This window comes from Heterocephalus glaber, unplaced genomic scaffold (genome assembly GCF_053883595.1).
Source record: "Heterocephalus glaber isolate CG9 unplaced genomic scaffold, H.glaber_assembly_v1.0 deba00001687, whole genome shotgun sequence".
Taxonomy (NCBI): Eukaryota; Metazoa; Chordata; class Mammalia; order Rodentia; family Bathyergidae; genus Heterocephalus; species Heterocephalus glaber.
The window spans coordinates 9383389-9403491 of NW_028258412.1; the positions used below are offsets into that span (position 1 = coordinate 9383389).

The 20103-nt window shown below is 43.3% G+C and overlaps 1 protein-coding gene across 5 annotated transcripts in view; it reads right to left on the bottom strand.

Annotated features, from left to right (window-relative positions):
* The window catches only part of Rsph14 (radial spoke head 14 homolog), an 87969-nt gene extending 68016 nt beyond the window's left edge, over positions 1–19953 (bottom strand). Inside the window, exons 1-5 of one of the 5 annotated variants that reach the window (XM_087198555.1) lie at positions 19826–19953; positions 18246–18323; positions 16278–16524; positions 15346–15448; positions 6292–6410 (exon numbers count right to left, since the gene is read on the bottom strand). In XM_087198555.1, coding sequence (XP_087054681.1) covers positions 6292–6410; positions 15346–15448; positions 16278–16476 — 421 coding nt within the window. In that variant the 5' untranslated portion in view covers positions 16477–16524; positions 18246–18323; positions 19826–19953. Of the gene's footprint in view, positions 1–6291; positions 6411–15345; positions 15449–16277; positions 16525–17874; positions 18085–18245; positions 18324–19825 lie in introns of those variants that run through there. The other 4 variants (XM_087198556.1, XM_087198554.1, XM_004843529.3 and 1 more) reach the window with 4 other exon arrangements.
* Between the last annotated feature and the right edge of the window lie 150 nt (positions 19954–20103).

A 20103-nucleotide genomic window follows, 5' to 3' on the forward strand; every position in this document is an offset into this window, starting at 1 on the left:
AGATTAGAAGATGTTGAAACAACTCCAAACATGCTCAGCCACCTTATCTGCGAAAAAGGGGCCAACCAAACACATTCACTGGAAGAAAGATAGCCTCTTTAATAAATAGTGCTGGAAAAACTGACTTTCCATATGCCAAAGACTAAAACATCTCTCATCATGCACTAAACTAAAATCAAAATGGATCAAAGATCTAAATATTAAAACAGAAACACTAAATCTGCTGGAAGAGAGAATAGATAGAACTCTTGAAGATATGTAGGCAAAGACTTCATGAACAAAACCCTGATCACATGGGAAATACTACAAAGAATCAACAACTGGGATTTCACCTTATTAAAAAGCTTTTGCACAGCAAAAGAAATCACCAACAGAGTGAAAAGATAATCCACAGAGTGAGAAAAAATTTAGGACTAATATCCTAGAACATATAAAGAACTGAAAAAATTCAGATCCCCCAAATTTAAAGATTCAATCCCAAAATGGGAATCTGAGATGAATACACACTTCTCAGATGAAGTAGAAATGGCAAATAAATATATGAAAAAATGTTCCACATCACTGGTCATTTTGAGAGATGCAAATTAAAATAATGCTAAGATTTCATTCCAGAAAGAATGGCTTTTATCAAGAAATTAACCAACAACAGGACCGGGGATTTAGCTCAGTGGTGCCACTGCCTGCCTTGCAAATGCAAGATCCCGAGTTCAATCCCCAGTACCAAAAAAACAGAAAAGAAAAGAAATCAACCAACAACAAATGCTGGCATGGCTGTGGGAAAAAGAAACCCTTCTCCACTGTTGATGGGAGTTGTAGACTGGTACAACCACTGTGGAAATCATTGTGGAGAGTCCTCAAAAACTAGGATTACAGGTTCCATTTGACCCAGCTATTCCCCTTCTGGGTATCTTCCCAAAATAATTAAAAGACTCATACCACAGCGATATATGTACACCCATGTTTTTAACTTTTTGGGGGGCGGGGGCACAGGGGATCAAACTCAGGACCTTGCACTTGCGAGGCAGGTGATGGAAACGCTGAGCTAAATCCCTTGCCCAAAACTTTTTTTTTTTTTTTGGTACCAGGGAACGACCTCAGGTCCTTGGCTTGCGCAGCAGGTGGCGGAACCACTGAGCTAAATCCCCGGCCCCTGTACACCCATGTTTATAGCAGCACAGTTTGTAATAGATAAATCTTGGAAACAATCCAAATGCCCATCAACTGATGAATGAATAAAAAACATGTGGGGTTTTTTATACAATAGAGCACTACTCAGCCACAAAGAAGGATAAACAAGACATTTCTAGGTAAATGGATGCACCTCTTGAGACCATATTCTTAAGTGAAATAAATTGGACACACACACATGTGGAAATATCATATTGTCTCTCTGGTGTAAGAAACTGAAACTATAAAGACCAAACTATAATAGATAATGTGAAATAGGAAGAAACTCTTCAAAAGGAAAGGGGAACTAGTGAGGGAGGAGGAAAGAAAGGAAGGGAAAAGAAAAAAATGAGAAAAGAAGGATAAAATGGAAACAAAGCTTTGTAAATAAGGAGGGGATGAGGGGTTGAAGGCTGGAGAGGAGAATGGGGGACAAAAGAGGAATCCAGATATGTCATATACAGGTACAAATTCCCTATGATGAATGTGATCATTACATATATCTGAATTGTGCCAATAAACTTAATTTAAAAAACAGAAAAAGAACTTAAGACATCACACTATAGTGACACGTACATACCAATGTTTACAGCAGCACAATTCATAATAGCAAAAAAAGGAGGGCTGCTTCAGCAGAAGTGGGAGAGGGAGGGGGAAAGGGATCCAAAATGATCAAGATATGTTATATACATGTACCAAATCCCCAAAATGAACATCATTCTTTTGGATTATAAACATACTAATTTTTTTAAGAAGGCTTTCCAGTGTGGCCAAGAATAGGAAACCCATAATAATGACCAGCACTGTATGCTGAGAGCTGGCTAAGCCCTGTGTACAGACTCCCCCCTAAACCACACAGGTGGTGAAATCCAGGCTCTCAAGGCCTACACTACTGCCCGAGGTCCCACACTGGTAAGACTAAACCCACTGAAATAGAAGCCTATCCATCCCTCCCCAGACCCCCATGCAGAAGCCTAGAAAACACAACACTGGGGCATGGCCACACTGGTCAACCCAGAAGACACAGCACTCAGTCACCCAGGATAGACCAGGGTACCCACCACACTGCCTCCTTATCTTCCTCCATTTGTCCAGCCATCTCCCCAGCCCTAGCCACTGCTGTATATCCCTCCCCAGGATGAGGAATAGCACCCAGCAAATTCCGTGATGAAGGGCCCAGGCTCAGCACCCAACCCTGCAGTGAGGCTTTCACTGGTTGGGGTTGTCAGTACCATGTGTCCCTACTCCTCATGGTGTACCCAGTGTTTGTGGATTATAAAAGCATCCTCAGGGAGATGGGGAGGGTGTCAACCAAAACCCAGATCACTACAGAGCTTTCAGAAACCAGGCAATGTTGGACCAAAACTCCGTTAGAGGTACCTTCACAAGCTGAATGTGAAAAAAATCAACTCTTTCACTTCAGTAGAAAATATGGCAGAATATCTTCAAGACCTCAGGAGAAATTTTTCTTAGCGCATGCACACACACACACACAAACACACGGGAAAAAACACAAAGGAAAAGATTGATAAAACTGACTACTGTATATTGTTCAAGTGAAAAACCATGGGGCCAATGAATCAACGAATAAACAGGGAGAAGCCACAGGGATCAGCAATGATACATGACAGTGAAATGCCACAGCATAGCCTTGGGTTTGCAGGCAGGGTTGAGGCCCCAGGCTCTCTTCCCCACCAAAGGAGCATGGCTGGGAAGCAATTGAAAATCGTGCAAAGCTGAAGGTGAGAGTGTATTTTTTGAGGGCTGTGGTCACCCTCCCCAGTAGAGGCCCTAGAGCAGGCATGTCCAATCGGCAGCCCACGAGTTGCATGCAGCACTGGACAGTCACTTAGTAATCCAGCCACACAAGATCATCAACTTTTAACATTATTATGTGATTTCTTAGTGATATTTTTCATGACCCATTTGCTCAGTGGTCGAGCAATTTATTGATTGCTTAAGTAACAACAGAACCGCAGTATAGGGCTAATCCACCTCCTATACCCTCCACACATAGTCAAAACCCACATATATCGATCGTTACATGCAGTTGTGCGACTTGGTGAGTAAAATGCAGTGACTACTAATAATAGTACTTCAACCTACGTACACATGTGTGTGCCTGTGAAGACAAGCATTTATTGTTATTAAGCAGACATGTAAGTTTTCCTATTTAATTATTAAACTTGGGCTTGTTATTTCATAAAATAATTAAAATTAAAATATAAATAATAAAGGAACTTTTATTACTTATATACATTAACTGCATATAGTTTTATATGCAGCCCAAGGCAATTCCTCATCATTCAGTGAACCCCAGGCAAGCCAAAAGGTTGGACATTGATGCTCTAGAGCAGTGGTGGCAAACCTATGGCACATGTGCCACAGCTGCTGTTTGTTATTGAAAGCACTAAAAGGTTTGCCATCACTGACCTAGATGAATTCACCTGAGCAAATAAGCTCCCTGCTCATTCTGTCTGCAGCACAGAAGCGGAAACAACCAACATGGAAACACATTATGACACCTTCAAATGGCAGAAAACTGCACAGAATATAGTGGGAATATAGTCACTAAATTATTGGTGGCTCAAGGGAGGTCAGGAAAAGGATGCTAGGTAGGAAGAGATGCTTGGATTGTATCTATGATGTTTTTAAACGAAACTCTCAAGCAAATATGAAATACAATAGAATGTTATGATTGTGCAAAGCTGGGTGATGGTACTAATGTTTGTCATTATCATCTGTATGTTTCTCTGAATGTTTTAATAGGTCACAGTAACTGTGAAAGCCCTGAGTGAGATCAGCAAGTCCCCTGGAAGCTCCCACCCCAAGAAGGAGAGAACCAAACCCTGGCTCATACCTTGGGTTCCTGCATGGTAAACAAAGGGCATTCATTTAATTTGGCCCTGGTTCCAGGCCTCCATGGAGACAGACAATACCCCAGTGGCTCTCAACTCCTGGCAATGTGAGGAAGGGGCCAACTTGCACTCTACAAATACATGTGCAGCTGCCCACCCCTAGAGATTGATCTGGTAGCCTGGGATAGGCCCAGAGACACAGTAGCCTTTTAAAAAGATCACTGGGGGCTTCTGTTTTCCAGCCTTTCATGGTCTTCAGCATCTAGCTGGGCCCAGCTGGAGGAAGATGTACCTCAAGGGCCAGGTGGCACTGCTAGGCCTTCCTGAGATCTGGTCTGTTGGACTTGCCTCTTCATGCCTGATCCCAGTTACTTCTCTCTGAGCCTTAACTCAGGGAGTGCTCACAGCTGCCCTTGAATGTTTATACTTATTCATTCATGCAGGGTGCTGAGCTACTGTATATGCTTAGCCAGCCTCTTCTCCCTTCATCTTCACTTTGTCCTCACTTTAGGCATAAAATAATCTGTTCAGGGCACCCAAGGAACAAGGAGAAGGGAAAGGGGAGAGGAAACACAGGTTCATCTGACCCCAGGGCTACAACACCTATTGGTCTATCTTTACCTAAGGTACTGCTTCGAGGCCTATCCCATCTCTTGAAATGAGTACCTTATTTAAAAATGTTCATTGCAGCCCTGCAACCAGTTGGATGTCACCCTGACACAAGTGTCAACCCTCCAGCTGTGGCTGGCAGGTAGCTGTTACTTTAGACTCCCTATTTAATTAGCAGGAGCTTTCAGCTGAAGGGGACCACAGGTCAAGGGTGGGGTGGCCTTCAGTGAAAATGTATGCAGCATGGCCTTTGGGGCAGGCCTTCTTAATTCCTTAAAAAACTGCCATGGCACTACACAAAAGAGAGCATTTAAAGGGCCTCACCAGCTGGACGAGTTACTCAGGAGCCTGCAGCAGGATTAGTTGAGCCCAGGAGTTTGGGCCAGCCTTGACAACATAGCAAGACCTCACCTCAAAAATATAAAACAATAAAGGGCCTCCCTTTTGATCGCCAGGAAAATACAAATTAGAAACAAAATGAGGTACCGCTACACACCCACCGATATAGCTAAAATAAAAGGTCAGAAAAGATGAAATTTGGTGAGGATGTGGAGCACCTGTAACACTCATATACTGCTGTTGGAAGTGAAATTTGGTGCAACTCTTTTAGAAAATCATTTGGCAGTACCTTGTATAAAGCCGAACACAAACTTATACTATTCCAGCCATTCTATTCTAGGTATACCCCAAAATAAACGTACACATGTCCGTCAAAAAATATTTATAACTACTTTTATAGCTGCTGTGTTCTTGGTAGCTATAAAAAAAACAATTCATATGTCTCTCAGCAGCAGAGTGGATAAACTGTAGTATACAGTACTCACATAATGCGAATACCAAATTCTAGCACAAATAAGCAATAATCAGTAATACACAACACACATGAATCTCAGAAACAAAATGTTGAGTGACAGAAGCTAAAAGCAAAATATAACCGATTACACGTTTCCATTTCTGTACAGTTTTAAAAGATATAAAGTGCCCTTGGGTATAGCTCAGTAGGAGAGTGCATGATTAGCATATGTGAAGTCCTGGGTTCCATCCTCAGCACCTCAAAAAGGAAAACAAGGCATGAACTAAGCTCTAGCCTTACAAATTGAAGGTACAGTTTCCCTCAGGGTGAGGAGTAGTACCTCCATATGAGGCCTGGGGGGAGTGTCCAGTCCTGGTAATAGGGTATTTCTTGACCTCCATGGTTGTTACCTGGAATGCTCACTTAGAACAATTTAATCAAATGGTCATTTATTTGTGGGGATTTTTTTAGTGAGGGGATGGGTACTGGAGATAAACCCAGGGCCTTGTGCATGCTAAGCATATACTCTACCACTCAGCTACACTCCCAGTCCCTGTATATGTTTTTTAAAATATGCATAATTTAATAAAAAGGTAACTTTTGTAGTTATTGCTGCTGTTGTTGCTGAGACGATCTCTTATGTTGCCCAGGTGGGTCTCAAATTCCTGGGCTCAAATGACTTTCCTGCCTCATCCTCCCACATAGCTAGGACTACAGGGGTGCACCACCATGACCCACTAAAAGGTAACTTTTTTAAATTGTGCAATGGACTGTGATCTACAACCTGGCATGTACATGACCTGAAGGAGAGGCCCAGGGGCAACCTGAAGGCCCACAGGATCCGTGGGAGAGATGTGAGCCTACCTGAAGGCAGCTGGGCCAGTTGCTTGTATACCCGGTGCAGGTTCTCCCGGCAGGCTGAGTGGGGATCATTCAGCAGAAAGGACAGGGCAAGGATGATGTCGTGCTCTAAAAAGCTGGTTCTAGGGAAGGGAAGGTGTATTTAAACATAACTAAAACCATGCCTGGAAAGGATCAAGTAAGAGCAGGTCAGCAGCTGGGTGTGGTGGTACCTGCCTCTACTCCCAGCAACCTGGAGGGTTAAAGCAGGAGGATCACAGACTCAAAGCGAGCCTGGGCAATTGAGCAAGACCCAACCTCAAAATAAAAAATAAGAGGGCTGGGGATTTAGCTCAGTGATTACTTGCAAGTGCAAGGTTTTAAGTTCGAACTTGGGTACCAGAAAAAAAAATTTAAAATAAAAAATAAAAAGGACTGAGGATGTAACTCATTAGCTGTGCAATTGCTAGTATGCATGAGGCCTGGGTTCAATCCTCAGTACTGGGCGGGGTGGCGGGGGGAGTATGTTGGCAGCCCCTCCTGGTCTCTGAATCTGTGCTACCTGGGTTAGAGATAGACACCACGTTCCAGGATCCCCGTAGGCCATGAGGACAGAGCAGTGTGGATTATGTGGTAACAAGAATCACACAGCTCTGCCCTTTGGTAACCATGACTCAGACCCAGGCTATTCATTCATGCCCTCGGATTCTTATTTTCACTCTCCTGAGCCATAGTCCCACCATCAGTAAAATGAGAATGGATAAAGCAGTGGAAGCCTATAATCTACCCTGCCCAACCTGTGGGACTGAGCTCCCCATCTCTCTCTGTGGCTCCAGGGGAACAAGCCCAGCAAGACCAGCCCCTCCGGCCCCTGTTTCTCCTGTCTTCTCCCAGCTGAGTTGTGAGCTTGCCAGCAGCCAGCTGGTGCCTCCAGACCTATGGGTGCCTGTTATGCTTGCTGTTATAATTACATAAAAGTTAATTAAATATTAGGTAAGTCAATTAGATGAGAAAAGTTTTTTAATTTCCTTATAAAAAAGAAAGGATGCTTTTCAAAGACTCAAAAGTGAGTCTCTTAAAAAAAAGTAAGATGATTGTAAACGCTTCTAGATTTTTTGCATACAGATTACTTCATCAATGTCTTTCAGCTCTTGCTCTGCTTTCAAGAAACCAAAGCTGCAAAACAGATATGTAATTTACTTTAAAAAAGAAAAAGTAGGCAGGATATGCCATCCAGTGGACCCACAGCCAAGACAAGGGCTGGTTCCCACGCTGGGATTGGCATACACTTTATTATTTGTGTTTGGGGTTTAAAATAAACTATTTAAAAGAAATATACAATTTACTTGATTCTCAGATTTTCAACCATTTCTTTTAAGTAACCAACTGAATTCTGGGCCCAACTGCATCTGGAAAAAGGAATTAGGAGGTCATACCTGTTAGGGTCGGGGTCAGGAACAAAGGAGAAGTCATGTGTGAAGCCCTCCAGTAAGTGACCAGCACACAGGACATGCCCAACCAATCATGCTACTGTGGCACTGGTTGGGATGTAACTTTATGGTATGTTTTGAATTGTTTTGGAAGGAGAAAATCACAGTGGGACACACAAGTTGCAGGGACCTTCTTTGATCACTGGGTTTTCCTCAGTCACTGCCCGTGACCCACTCTATGTCCCTCAAGCTTTAAAAGATGGTTGGTGCTCACCTGTAGTTCCAGTTACTCAAGAGGTTGAGGCTGGAGAATCACTTGAGCTCAGGAGTTTAGGGCCAACCAGAACAACATAGCAAGACCCTGTCTCTTGGAACAAAAAAAAAAAAAGGTGGAGGGGTGCTGTGTAATGCAATAGTGAAACATGTGCTTAACATGCATGAGGCCCTGGGTTCAATCCCCAGCATAAAAAAACACAAACAAGAACAAAAAAACCTGAGCATGGTGGCACACACCTGTAGTCCCAGCACTCTGGGAGTCTGGGAGGGTAAGACAGAAGGATCATAAGTTTGACCCCAGCCTGGACAAATTAGTGATTTAATAAGACCCTGTCTCAAAAATTTGAAAAATGCCTTACGAATACGGCTGAATGCAAAATCCCTGGGTTCAATCCCCAGTACCAGGAGGGAGTAAGGGAAGGATGGAGAGAGGGAGGAAAGGAAGGGGGGTATGTGTAGTGAGGTGTACCTATAATCACAGCTACTCAGGAGGCTGAGGCAGGAGAATGGCTGTGAGTTCAAGGCCAACCTGGACTCCAGAGCAAGACCTTGACTCACCCTTCTGCACTGCTGGTGGGAGTGTAGACTGGTGCAACCACTGTGGAAATCAGTGTGGAAATTCCTTAAAAAACTAAAACTAGAGATTCTATTTGACCTAGCTATTCCCCTGTTGATATTTTCCCAAAAGAATTAAAAGCATCGAACCACAGCTATATAACCACACCCATGTTTATAGCAACACAGTTTGTAATAGCTAAATCCTGGAAACAACCCAAATCCTCATCAACTAACAAATGGATAAAGATTTGTTTAATACAATGGAGTACTACCCTGCCGTAAAGAAGGATACACTGGAGACATTTCTAGCTAAGTGGATGCACCTTGAGTCATACACTTAAGTGAAATAAACCGGACACACATGTTTAAATACCACTTGGTTTCTTTGTCAGAAACCAAGAGTGGAAATAAGGACTAAAATGCATAATAGATATTGGAAAACAAGAAATGTTCGAATGAGAAAGAGAACAGGGACGGGGAGGGGGAAAGAAAAGAAGGAACAAGAAAAAAAGAGAATAGAAGGAAAAATGGAAACAAAGCTTTTTTAAGTAAGGAGGGGAAGAAGGGTTGGAGGGGGGATAGGAAAAAAGAAGAAGCAAGATATCTCATGTAAAGATACAAATTCTCCATGATGAATGTTATTGTTATGTATATCTAAAATGTACCAATAAATGTTTTGCTTTAAAAAAGAAAGAAATAAAAAGCACTAATTGTGTTTGCCTGTGGAGTAGTGTGCCACCTCACCAAAAACAAGCCAGATGGGAGGGTCCAGCTACCCAGGAAGCTCTCCCGCTCTCATGCGAATGTCTTGTGAATTAACTAACTCCTCAAGGTCCCAAGGTGCCAAGCCTGGGCTGCCATCCTCATTCTCCCTGCCAGTCTTTGTTTGTGTGGCAGTGAGAAGAAGGCAGAAGGGTTTCAACACAGGTGTTCAGGGCAGTTACTTAGGGCTCAATAGGCTCTGAAAGCCATTGACTTTGGTTATAAGATTGCTGCTAATTCTGGGGAAGTTTAGAAATGGGCCATGTTGGTATTTTGGCTTGTGGAATCCTAGACCCTGGGCACACAGCAGTGCCTCTCTTGGCCTCTTCTCCTTGCCTCACAGCCGTGGTATGAGGAATGGGTAAGAATGCTGAACAAGCATGTGGGCCAGGCTCTAACAAGCCCCAGGCCCAAGGACAGATTCTTTATCTTGCCTTCCTGCCTTGCTAATGTGGGCACAGCCAAGACTCCCCCACCCAGACTCTCCTCATGCTGCTGAACAAATCTACAGTCACCCCCACTTAGGCATTTTGCTTCTTTATAATTGCCTGGGCTTCGATCCTGTCTCCTACCTAACTGTCCATAACAGGTCCAGAAGAGAGAGGGAAAAACAACAGGAAGAATGAGGGATAATTGACACCTGTGTCAATTTTTTGTTTTTGCTTTTTGTTTTTCAGTATTGGAGATTGAACTCAGGGCTTTGGCACTGAGCTAGATCCTCAACCCCTTTTTATTTTTTATTTTGAGACAGGGTCTCACTAAGTTGCCCAGATTGGGCTCCAACTTCCAATTGTCCTGCCTCAGCCTCTCACAGCGCTGGGATTATAGTTATTTGCCTCCATATCTGGCCCTAAGGTTGGGTTTTTTTGGTTGTTTTTAAATGTTTTGTTTTGCTTGAAATAGGATGTTGTTCTGATGCTCAACCTCAAGTTTCTAGAAAAAGAAGAGCAGGACAAACCCAAAGCTCATACAAGGGAGGAAATTATAAAGATCAGGGCAGAAATCAATGCAATGGAGACTAAGAGAACAATGCAAAAAAATCAATGAAGCCAAGAGTTGGTTCTTTGAAAGAATCAACAAAATTGACAAACCCTTAGCCAACCTTATCAGAAAAAGGAAAGAAAAGGCCCAAATCCATGCAATTAGGAATGAAAAGGGTGAAATTACAACAGACCCAGCAGAAATCCAGAGGATCATCAATACCTACTTCCAGAACCTATACGCCAATAAGATGGACAACACAGAAGAAATGGACAGATTCCTAGATACATATGAATTACCAAAGTTGAATGAAGAAGACCTAAAAATTCTAAACAACCCAATATCAACCAATGAAATTGAAAAGGTAATTAAAAACTTAACAACTAAGAAAAGCCCAGGCCCTGATGGCTTCACTGCTGAATTCTACAAGACATTTAGAGAGGAACTACTGCCACTACTATTTAAACTCTTCAGTGAAATTGAAAGGGAAGCAATACTCCCAAATTCATTCCTGGAAGCAAGCATCACCTTGATCCCCAAAGCAGAGAAAGACCCAACCAAAAAGGAGAACTATAGGCCAATCCCACTAAAGAACATAGATGCAAAAATCCTTAATAAGATACTGGCAAATAGAATGCAGAAGATCATCAAGAAGATCATACATCCTGATCAAGTGGGATTCATCCCAGGGATGCAGGGATGGTTCAACATACACAAATCAGTCAATGTAATACACTATATCAATAGAGCCAAGGACAAAAACCATATGATTATCTCCATAGACACAGAAAAAGCATTTGACAAAATCCAACATGCATTTATGATAAAAACCCTACAAAAAATTGGAATAGATGGTCTCTACCTCAAACTGATAAAAGCCATCTATGAAAAACCAACAGCCAACATCGTACTAAATGGTCAAAAACTGAAATCCTTCACACTAAAATCAGGAACAAGACAAGGATGCCCACTATCACCATGCTTGTTCAATATAGTTTTGGAAACATTAGCCACGGCAATCAGACAAGAGAAAGAAATAAAAGGAATAAAGATAGGAAATGAAGAAGTCAAATTGTCATTATTTGCAGATGACATGATACTCTACATAGAAGACCCCAAGAACTCCACCAAAAGTCTTCTACACTTAATAACCAAATTCAGTCAAGTAGCTGGTTACAAGGTCAACACACAAAAATCAATAGCTTTCCTCTACACGAATGACAGACTCACTGAGAAATAGGGCAAATAATTCCTTTCACAATAGCATCCAAAAAACTGAAATACCTAGGAATCAACCTAACAAAAGAAATCAAAGACCTCTTCTCTGAAAACTATAGCACTCTGAAAAGAGAGATTGAAGATGATATCAGAAAATGGATAGACATCCCCTGCTCTTGGGTAGGAAGGATTAATACAGTGAAAATGGCCATACTTCCAAAACTGCTATACAGATTCAATGCAATTCCAATTGAGATCCCAGCAGCATACTTCATGGACCTTGAGAAAACAATCCAAAAATTCATTTGGAATAAGAAGAGACCCAGAATAGCGAAAACAATTCTAGGTAACAGAGACATGGCAGGGGGTATCACAATCCCCAACCTGCAACTATACTACAAAGCTACTGTGATAAAAACAGCATGATACTGGCAAAGAAACAGACCTGAGGACCAGTGGAACAGATTAGAAGATGGAGAAACAATGCCAGACACATTCAGCCATCTCATCTTCGATAAAGGAGCCAAACACCCTCACTGGAGGAAAGATAGCCTCTTTAATAAATGATGCTGGAAAAATTGGGTTTCAACTTGCCAAAGATTAAAACTAGACCTGTATTTCTCACCATGCACTAAACTAAAATCAAAATGGATTAAAGATCTAAATATTAAAATAGAAACTCTGAACCAGTTGGAACAGAAGTTAGGTAGAACTCTTGAAGACATTGGTATAGGAAAAGATTTTATGAACAAAAACCTCAGTTGCCCGTGAACTAGCACAAACAATCAACAAGTAGGATCTCTTCTTATTAAAAAGCTTCTGCACAGCAAGAGAAACCACCAGCAGTGTGAAGAGACAACCCACAATGTGGGAAAAAATCTTCACCTGCTTTTCCTCAGACAAAGGTCTACTATCTTAAATCTATAAAGAACTTAAAAAGATCAGATCTCCCAAATTTAAAGACCTAATCCGAAAATGGGCATCTGAAATGAACAGACATTTCTCAGACAAGGAAGTAGAAATAGCAAATAAATACATGAAAAAATGTTCAACATCACTGGTCATGCTAGAGATGCAAATGAAAACAATGCTGAGATTCCACCTCACACCAGAAAGAATGGCTGCTATCATGAAATCAACCAATAACAAATGCTGGCGGGGCTGTGGGGAAAGAGGAACCCTGCTCCACTGCTGGAGGGAGTGTAGACTGGTGCAACCACTGTGAAAATCAGTATGGAGATACCTCAAAGAACTAGGACTGGAAGTCCCATTTGACCCTGCTATTCCACTGCTGGGGATCTTCCCCAAAGAATTAAAAGAATCATACCACAGTGATATATGTGCACCCATGTTCATAGCAGCACAGTTTGTGATAGCTAAAACTTGGAAACAGCCCAAATGCCCATCAACTGGAGACTGGATAAAGAAAATGTGGTTTTTTTATAAAATGGAGTACTACTCAGCCATACAAAATGAGAAATTAGAGACATTTATAGCTAAATGGATGCACATTGAGGCAATACTCTTAAGTGAAATAAATAGGACACACATGTGTAAATACCGAATAGTTTCTCTGGTGTGAGAAACTGAAAGTGTAAATAAGGACTATATGTATAATAGGTACTGTGAAATAGGAAGAAAAGGGGCAAAGGGGAAGGAAGTTGGAGGGATGGGGAAAGGAAAGAAGGGAATGGAATTAATATGAGAAAATGGAAAAATAGGAACAAAATCTTTGTAAATAGGGAGGAATGGAGGGGTTGAAGGGAGGGCTGGGCAAGAGTGAAAAATAAGAACCAAAAGAGATTATGTAAAGGTGCAAATTTCCAATGATGAATGTCATTATATTGTATACCTAAAATGTACCAATGATTAGAATGAATAATTGATAATGCAAAATAGGAAGAAAAGGTCCAAAGGGGTAGGGGTAGTGGGAGGGGCAAGGGAAAGGAAAGAAGGGAAAGGAAAAATGCTGAGAAATGGAAAAAATGGAAATAAAGTCTTTGTAAATAGGGAAGGGTGGAGAGGGTGAAGGGAGGGCAAGGAATGGGGAAAAAATAAGAACCAAGATGCATCATGTAAAGGTACAGTTCCCAATGAGAAATGTAATTGTGTTGTATACCTAAAATGTACCAATAAAAGAATTTAAGAAAAAAAAGAAAGAAAGAAATAGGATGTTGTTATGTTGCCCAGGCTGGTCTTGAACTTCTGGGTCTAAATGACCTTCTGTCTCTGCCTCCTGAGTAGCTGGGACTACGGGAGTGTACCACCACACCTGGCCCCCTTGAGGTTTTTTTTTTTTTCTGGTACCTAGGATCAAATTCAGGACCTTGTACTTGAGAGGCAGGCAGTGGCACCACTGAGCTAAATCCCTGGCCCAAGGTTTTGTTTTCACTACTGGGGCTTTGAATCCAAGGCCTTGGCACTAAACTATATCCTCAGTCCTTTTTGTGATTTATTTTGAGATGGGATCTCATTAAGTCACCCAGGCTGGGTTCAAACTTATGATCCTCTTGCCTCAGCTCCCCTATCCCCAAGGTTTTAAAGCACCTTTGTGAGGTCATTTCAGATAGGCAAAGAGAGACTTGGACCAAGACTTGACTCAGCCAGGAAGCTAGGCAATGTGGCACACACCTATAATCTCAGGACTTAGGGAGGCTGAGGCAGGAGGACTGCAAGTTGGGGTCCCGCCTAGATACTTTTCTGAGATCTTTTCTCAAACTTAAAAAAAATAATAATAATAACAAAAATAAAAAGGACTGGGATATAGCTCAGCGGTAGAGCAATCCTTGTATCAATCCCCAATACTGAGAAAGGATCATCCAGGTCAAAGAACAGGAAAGGGTACCCCCCCCAACCTTAACAGGACAGCCCTCTCCATGCCTCTGTACACAGCTTGGATCCATTCTACGTGATACAAAGGCTGTGAATTAGAGTGCCAACTGTGGCCCTGCCTCCCAACCACCACTTGTCCACTCCCTCACACACTCCCATTCATAACACCTGATTAGACCAGGACTGCATAAGGTACCAAGGAGGATAGCAAGGGTCTGAGAGCCTGGGGAGCATCAGGGGTCTGTGACTTGATTTGAAGCTTCTCTGAACGGGTGCTTATTGTTTACACCCAAAGAGCCTGAAGGCAGTCGGCACCTTACCCTTCAAGTTGTCCTTGCATACTCAGAAGGGGTCTCTGTTATACAGAAGATGGGGGAAGAGCTTGCAGGGTGTGATTTGGGGTCCTGCTTTTAATACAAAGTGAAATGAGTGATCCCAGATCAAAAGAGTGCATTCAGCTAGTTTGGGAAAGCACTTCCGATCCCTATCCCCTAACCAAAATGCTAGGTGAAATATAGTGTAAGGGCAAAATGCAAAGCTTTACACAGGAAAGGGATATTTAATAGGAAAGCAAAAGAACTTCAGCATTCTGAGCAAAAGGTGAGGCTACCAGACCAGATGTGTACTTTGAGGCTGGTGTTTTAACACCTTCACGGAGACAGGAGCCAAAGCCACAGGCCCTGTGGGCATCTGAGACAGGGAACTTGGCTCCCCTTAAAAGGCTAAGACAAGGCAAAATTGTTGCAGATGTAGGATCTGAACTTTTTTCCACCTTCAAACTGGGAAGCCCAGAGCTAGAAGCTTACATAAAAATTAGTCTGCAACAGAGAGTTCTATGAGGCCCCCACAGAGACGATCAAAACCACCCTGCAGAGAGCCTTGCTCTGACCAAATAGAAGTCCCACTGAAGACCAGTACTACAGACAAGATTTAAGAGCATTCAAGGTCATTTAAGGACATCCACGCAGGAAAGGAGTATAGCTTCCAAGTGTGACACTGGCTTCCAGAGACAGCTGCCCACCTGCCCACGTTATGGGTCGCCATGATGTGGAGCACCTCGGTGGTCTTTATCCGAACCAGGCTGTCACTATCCTTCAGCAAAGCTGTCAGACTCTCCAGGCAGCCTACAAGGCAGAAAAACCTTTGAATATTTGCCAGTCCCAGAAATCAACTAACCTAGAAGTCAATATGTGAGTCAATTTTGGGCAACAAGAAAGTACCATGGGTTCTCTTGCTTTGGAATGTCGGAGAATCATGTCAGTTACACAGCATTTGAGAGGTACTGAAGGGACTCACACCCTAGGATCATCTCATCTAATCCTCCTCACTATACACCTTGAATGCTTTCTACTAGTTCTTTCTCTTGAAGTCTGCTACAGGAATAAGACAATATTCTTTGACATTTCTTTGATCCCAAGAGAGACATGTGGTCAAATTATAACCCTGTCCTACTCTAGTCACATGACCTTGAATGGGCTACACCTAGGGATGCCAGATTTAGCAAGTAAAACTCCTGTTTGATTTATTAGTTAGGCAACCTTACGCTCACATCCCTTCTCTTAAGGTCCCCCGTACTGGAGATTGAACCCAGGGGTGATCTATCATTGAGCTATAACCCCAGCCCTTTATATTTTTTATTTTGAGGCAGGGTCTCACTAAGTTGCTCAGGATGGCCTCAAACTTGCAATCCTCCTCCCTCAGCCTCCCAAGTAAGTGGGATAACAAGTGTGTACCACCATGGTGCACATTGGTTTTCTCATCTGCAGGTTGTGAATTTTCCCTCCCTTGCAGTTGGCCACTGTGAGGACTAAGATGAGGCAGACACTGAATTTAGGGTACTGCTGGCCCAAAGTCAGGTTCAAATAAATAGCAACACTTATTATTGAAACTCCACCCAGTGTCTAATCAATGCCAGGACCTCAGTCCTGGTCACCTGGGCCATGATACTCTCACCTATGTTGATAGCCTCGTAGACATACTCAGGGTCGTGCATGAGGTCACACAGGGCCATGAGGGCTTTCTGCCTTGTCTGCAGGTCCTCCGACTGTAGCTCCTTGTTCAGATTGGGCAGGGCCCAACAGCCATAGGCAATGTCAGCCTGGGTGGGATTGATGTTTGGAGGCAGGTGCATGGAGATACGAGCATGAGCCATCTTTCCACGTCTACAAAGGGCTTTCAAAATGAAGTTCTGCAGAGACCACTGATTAAAAGAATCCAAAAAGCTGTTGTTATTATAAGATACTTTTTATCTGAATCTCAAAAGTGTGAGAACAGGTGGACAGGCATTTTTATGCCCATCTTACAGATGAACAGAGGCTGAGAACAATGAAGATATTTGTTTAAGGTCACAACAAAAGTTAAGTAACAGCCTAAATTCCAAACCTCAGAGTTCTCCCATGCAACAGTTCTTAATAACAGAAGAAACCACTTTAGTACTGAATAGTCGTGGGCCTCAGTCACTAGCACCAAAAAGACAAAAGAGATCAAACAAACAAACACCAAAATGTCTCTCCACTTGGTGGTCATCTCGTGCCAGCAACAGCTAGTACCTAACTCATCTACCACAAGCCAGACCTGGTGGCACATGTCTGTAATCTCAACACTTTAGGAAGCTAAGGCAGGATGATTGCAAGTTTGAGCACAGCCTGAGCAATTTAGTGACTTAGTGATATCCTGTCTCAAAATTTAAAAATAAAATAAAAAGAGCTAAGGATATAGCTCAGTGTGAAGGCCCTGAGTTTAATCCTAGGAACCAACTAAACTAAACTAAACTAAACACCTACACTATAAGGAGAGGACTTGTATTATCCATAATTTACAAGGAAAGAAGCTGAGATTAGGACCAAGGAGCTTGCTAGAGGTCACCAAACTGGTAAGACTAGAAGTCATTGTTCAAATCCAGGTCTAGCTCATTCACCTGTTAAGGACCCATATTCAGATGCTTAGGTCACATCATCAAAAAGGAATTAAGGTTAAAGGATGATCTGTTTTTATTCCACATTCACATGTTAAGCAACTATAGGCAGGTTAAGAACTGGCTGCAGACCCAGGACATGGGTAGCCCTTAACAAGTTACTTCCTACATCTGTGTCTTTTTGCAGCTGCAAAAGGAGGTAATAATAATACACCTTCCTACCCTTCCAGTCTAGTGATATTAACTGATACCCAGGAGCCTGGCTCACCAGAGCCCCAGATAGATTGATTGGGTGTGGTTATTATGATGATTGTTATTGCATTTATAACAGGACACCGTCCTGCAGAAATCTCCCCAATAAAAGTGAGCCAGATTCTGAAACGGGCCACCAGACAACAAGGAGAGGAGGAAGGCTGGGCTGGGAAGGACACCGCCATTCCTAATCTAGCCTTCCCTCACAGAGAACCGTAGGCACAGTGACAGGGTCCCTCTGTCCTCTGAAAGGCACGTGAGGAGGGAGTACAGCCACAGAAGAAAATGTGTGACTTGGGGTATGAGGACGTGGGCCCCTGTGAGACCGTATAGGTCAGGGAGCACCACTGTCCCCAAGCCCCTCACCCGCGGCCTTCACCTCACCTGCCTCAACGCCGTTGCCTCCCAAGCCAGGAGCCAGCCAGCTGGTAGAGCGTGATAGTGGTTCCTGGCAACCTGGTTGCCAGGCAACTCCCCAGTGTCTGCGTCCTGCTCTGCACACGCGGGAACCACCGCGCAGGCGCGAACAGCGGGGGGCTGAGGCCGGTTGCAAAGTGGGGACAATAATATTTTACAGAGTTATTGTGGAAGAACAAAGGCTGCTTAGCTTTGTTCAAGGTACAGAAGAGAAGTGATTTGTTTCCGCCTCTCTCTGTACTGGGCATTTGCATGCCTTTGATCATGAGAGTAAAGCCATATGTGGTTTAGGGTAAGAATCTCAAGAGGTTCAGTCGCTTCCTGTAAATCACACATACCTGATCTAGAACTGCCTAGCAATGGCCCACGCTTCTTGCTCTTCAAGTTGACCACCTAGTAATGACAGAAGTCAGGTCCTGCAGTGGACCCAATACACTCTTGGTTAGTAATTGTTCTCAAAAGTAAGACAGACCCAGCCAGCACCTGCTTAAAACATTCCCATGGCTCCCCACTGGATTCAGGCCTGAGTCCCTCCTGCTACCCTGAGGATGAGTGTGGGGATGGTGTGGAGCCTGGTGTGGTCCCAGCTACTTGGGAGGCTGAAGCAGGAGAGTCACTTCAGCCCTGTCTGGGCACCGTGGTGAGACCTTGCCTAACACACACACACACACACACACACACACACACACACACACTCCTAGCTTACACACAAGTCCGTAAGGGATGGCTTCTTCCAGCCACGCTGGACTTGCTCTCAATCCCTGAAATGGCCACCTCTCTCCTGCAGCCAGAGCTGTCTGTAACTCTAATGACCTGTTTGTTCTCCAGGAAGCAACTTGGTGGACACTTTATCTGTAAGCCATCCTTCTCAAATCCAAGTTAATAAGGGATCTCATAGCTTAATTATCCCATTGGCACACATCCTTCCCTCAACTCTCTAATTACTTTTTACCCCTGGGTACTGGGTACTGAAGCCAGGGCCTGGAGTATGCTAGCCAACCACTCTACCACTGAGCCGTAACCTCAGCCCTCTGTTTACTTTTGATAGCCCAGCAGAGTCTAACTTCTCTGAAGGTAGAGACTATGTAAATTCTGTCTCCTTGCCTTCTCAGCGCCAGGTATATACCAGGAGGCTTTTGGTAAGTGGAAAACAAATGAATAGTTAATAGAATTGAATAGAACTTTACAATCTAAAAGCACTTTTACCATCTCAAGTGATCCTCACAAGAAATCCTTGAAGTAGATAGGTCATTTTATAGCTAGTCAGTAGACTGAGATGCAGACACTAGAGCACCCTCTAAGCCTGAGACCTTAGCAATAAACTTATTAATAAAGGCATCAAACATTAACCTCTAACACATTTAGCTTTAAACTGAAGAACACTTAGATCTGTGTACAGAATCCAATCCCCTCTTGCTGTCCTTCAAAGGATCAAGTTCTAAAGAGTCTCTCCAACCCAGAGCATCCTAATTTTTTAAGGAAGTTGCTGTGAAGAGCAATGAACTGGGAGTCAAGAAATATGAGTTTCAATTGTAGTTCTAACTCACTAGGAAAATCCCTTTGATTGTGAGTCATAGTTTTTGTTTAAAGGGGGGGCTGAATCAAGTTGGTTCTCAAAACTGGGAACCCTGGACTTCTCTGAACCTGGTTATGAAAATAAGGGGCTTGGAGACCGTCTAGACCCACACACCTCATTTTCCAAAAAGAAGCTAACGAATAGGAGTTCTGTGACTAGAGTCAGCACGAATTTTAACACCCGTTCATCAAGGAAATTAATTCTGCAGCATGAGCTCTAGAAGCCAGGCATACGGTTTTCAGAGAGCATTGGATTTAGAATTACGCTGTGAGGTCAGGAAATGGTGGACACAATGCATGTCCATCCCTTGCCAAGGCAGGGTGCTTGACTCTGATCAAATACCAGTACAGTATTGCTTTATTGCAGCACAGCAACGGTTCTTATCCCATGATTGCCACCACTCCTCCAGTCCGAGGTGATCTCCAGAGTGAACAGCTCTGGCGAACCACTCCGTGGTCAGCCCCATCCAGACCAGCTCCAGAGCACAACTCCACCCACTGGGATCAGTGGTCCCGTCCACTGTCCGCCTAGCCAGCAACACACTTTGTTGCCATGGTGATATCCGGAGCTCCAGCGGCGTCCGGAAGTCTCTCCTCCCGCGACCTGGCCCAGACCCCTGG